The sequence below is a fragment of the Dinoponera quadriceps genome, unplaced genomic scaffold, assembly GCF_001313825.1.
Source record: "Dinoponera quadriceps isolate SergipeBrazil2010 unplaced genomic scaffold, ASM131382v1 scaffold365, whole genome shotgun sequence".
Classification (NCBI taxonomy): domain Eukaryota; kingdom Metazoa; phylum Arthropoda; class Insecta; order Hymenoptera; family Formicidae; genus Dinoponera; species Dinoponera quadriceps.
Window position 1 is genome coordinate 548034 of NW_014554573.1, and position 3132 is coordinate 551165.

Below are 3132 nucleotides of genomic sequence, written 5' to 3' on the forward strand. Positions count from 1 at the left end.
GGGGGGGGAGGGGGGATCATAGACTTATATTTAGACTGCACCTTCAGTAGGTGATCTGACAAATTACATTGACGGGTCTGATAATTCCGTAAACCAAATCATAGACTTATGTATAGACTGCACCTTCAGTAAGTGATTTGACAAATTACATTGACGGGTCTGATAATTCCGTAAACCCGTTATTTCTGTAATTTGGAAGGTTCCAGAATCTCCGCTACGAGTCGCCACTTTCCTATCTAACGAGAAACTGAGATCGTGATATGACTAAACGATGGAGCTGAACGTACTTTCTATCTCTCTCGTAGTATGACTCGAGGGCTGGTCATACGTACTTTCCATTGTAATGAAACAGGCGAAATTCAACAGGCTGTAACTTTCGCAATAATGATGCTATCGAGATCGTTCAAGAAGCACTTTAAAGCTTCGAGTCTCTAGTTTTTAACCACATTGGCTATATTAACGTTGTCGTTAATTTTCATAAGATATTTCGAGTTAAACGAGCGACTACTCAATTTAAAACTTACCGCGCATGATCGTCGATTCATAAGTTCGCTTCGTCATAATTTGTGTCCCGAAATATGAGAAACAAAAACTGTTGCAACTCTGGCACGTTCTGTGTACAAGTTGTTCCCAATATACAAATAAAATATGAGCATAACGTTATTTACACGATAAAAAATCGACTTTATTTTTGTGAAAGATTATAAAATAATTTTGCACCGTTAAACAGATTCTTGTACCGGTGGCTCGTAACCCTCCGGCCTGTCGATCTTGGAACCGCTTTCGCCAACTTCCTCGCTCTTGTTGCCACCTCCATCTCCGTGCAACTCCAACAATTTGCTTAATTCAAAGCGAGGCTTCTTCAATACTTTCACCTAATAAAATTTGTTACAACTTATTAACGTTCATAAGGAACAAAAAAAAACAATTACAGTTCATTATTTTACAGTGAAAATGCACTGTACTGTATTGTACAATTGTGTATTCCCACACTCTTCGAACAATGCATAGTATTCACCTTACGAATATAAACATCGTGCAGAGGATAAATTCCCTGTGATGCTTTCTCGATGTCTTTGGCCGTGGCGTCAGGAAGCAATTTACTAACTACACCCTTCAAGTCGGTCTTTGTGATATCTTCAGTGATAGTTTCAACCATCTTCTGTCTGATTTTTTTCACCTAAATTCAATTATGTGTTATGGCACAGAAAATTAAAACGAGTAGCAAAACAACTGAATGACTAGAGAAGTTATATAAATTGAATAGAAATTGTAACTAATGATTCCAACGTTCCTGCGAATATGAATCAATGGAGCATAAGATTTTATATTTTAATATATCGCGCATATAAATTTGAACATTCGAGTAGGTGTAAAGAATCAGTTCAAGTAAAAATACTTATAAACGTTATAATATATATAGCAAGATCACTACTTGTACACAACAAACGATTCTATTGATGTACGTAACATCTCTCGCCGTTATAATAAAGACTATAATAAACGTGAGAGGCTGTACATGACATGTGTGGCACATAATTGAAGTAGGTACAAACTTGCGCATGTTGAGCATAACAGGTTTTTCTTGTACTGAGTTGATCCTTATTTGTAAAGCCAATGCAGAAAATGCGTAATAAATAGCCATCTGTAGTTTTTACATCAACGTTAGCTTCGATTAATGTCTGCCACTTCTTCACCATTGATCGAAGTTTATCCGTGGTCAAGTCCATTCCATGGAAGTTGGTCAATACGTTGCGACCCTGGACATCCTCAGCAATCAGTCTAAATTTACGGAATGATCTCTCTGCATCTTGGTCACTTTGCAAATCAGCCAGAGATACTTCAAACACTCTGAACTTGAGACCTTCTGAAGCTATTTCTGTTATGATAAAATTGATATGTACATTATATTCATTGCTAAACAAGAAGCAAACAAAAATATGTAATAAAGTAACACTGTTTAATTTAGAAAATAAATAATTTTTTATTAATTATATTGAAGTTTAAAGAAAGAAGTTCTTACTGGTGCCTTGAGTTCTATTGACCAAAGTTTTGCCCACCTGCCGATTGGCAAACATAGAAGGTGCCTTTACATCATACCAGTCTTTGCGAGTAAAAGGATCCACACTGAAATAATATAGCATCATGTGAAATAAAATATGAAAGGTGAAATATTATGATAATAAAATGATTAAGAATATAAATCTCATAAATTTATAATGTACACTAGCCGTTCTTTTTAGTTAAACTTAGTTACACTTTTTGCTGATAGAATGAAACATAAGTATATAATTTGATAAAAAACAAAGGGGGGGGGGTCAGCATAGTACTAATAACAGTACTAAAAGGGGGCCTATTATGTACTTTGCAAATCCCTCCGTTATATGAAAAACAATCAATAATTGAATTATTTTGTTTCATAAAAAATATTTTAAAATATGTACTGTTGGTATTGGTGTGTGAGCACTAAACATAACCTAAGGCATCATGTGAGCTGGTAACTTGTGATACACATTTTCACAAATATAGCTACCGAGTTACATCTTATACGATATGTTTTACTTACATCTTCTTTTTTACTCCTTTTTTACCTCCTTTCGAAAGGCCTTTATTCTTGCCTACCGCCATAATTCAGAAATCGTAAATAAAAAGAAACCTTTCTCCTCTCAATTGTGGCTGTGGACTACCTTGTCTCCTACGCCAGTAGTTAGGAAAAAGGAACTCAAACAGTAGAATTGCTAAAAGCCTTCACACATGTGGTCTGTTCTTTTTGGCTGAATTGGCTACGCTAGTTCTATTTCCTTCTTTTTTTCACATCACAGCTATAGCTGCGTTCCGATATTCACTGCCAGTGCATAGTCCGTTCTTTTTAGCTATACTAGCTGAATTAGCGCTGTAAGTTGAAGTGAGACAAAATATATCTGTTTCACTTCAACTTATTGCACCAATTCAGCAGTGTTGCTAAAAAGAACACACTGAAAATCTATAACATATGTATCTCGTATACTATAAATTTTTAATACTGGCAACAAATGTCGAAATGCAGCCTACTAGGTGTATGCATAAGTTTTTTCCGGTTTTTTTTTGGTAAAAAAAAAACACGTAATTTTCAAGGGAAATTAATTTTTTTTT

The 3132-nt window shown here is 35.1% G+C and overlaps 1 protein-coding gene across 1 annotated transcript; it reads right to left on the reverse strand.

The window, feature by feature from the left end:
• Positions 1 to 660: 660 nt before the first annotated feature.
• LOC106752133 (40S ribosomal protein S3a-like) lies at positions 661 to 2944 on the reverse strand. Its single transcript, XM_014633596.1, has 5 exons — positions 2567 to 2944; positions 2024 to 2127; positions 1557 to 1879; positions 1019 to 1180; positions 661 to 875 (listed from the first exon to the last, which is right to left on the reverse strand). Exons 1-5 carry the CDS (start codon positions 2626 to 2628, stop codon positions 723 to 725), a joined length of 804 nt encoding a protein of 267 aa, XP_014489082.1. The 5' UTR covers positions 2629 to 2944; the 3' UTR covers positions 661 to 722.
• Positions 2945 to 3132: the final 188 nt, after the last annotated feature.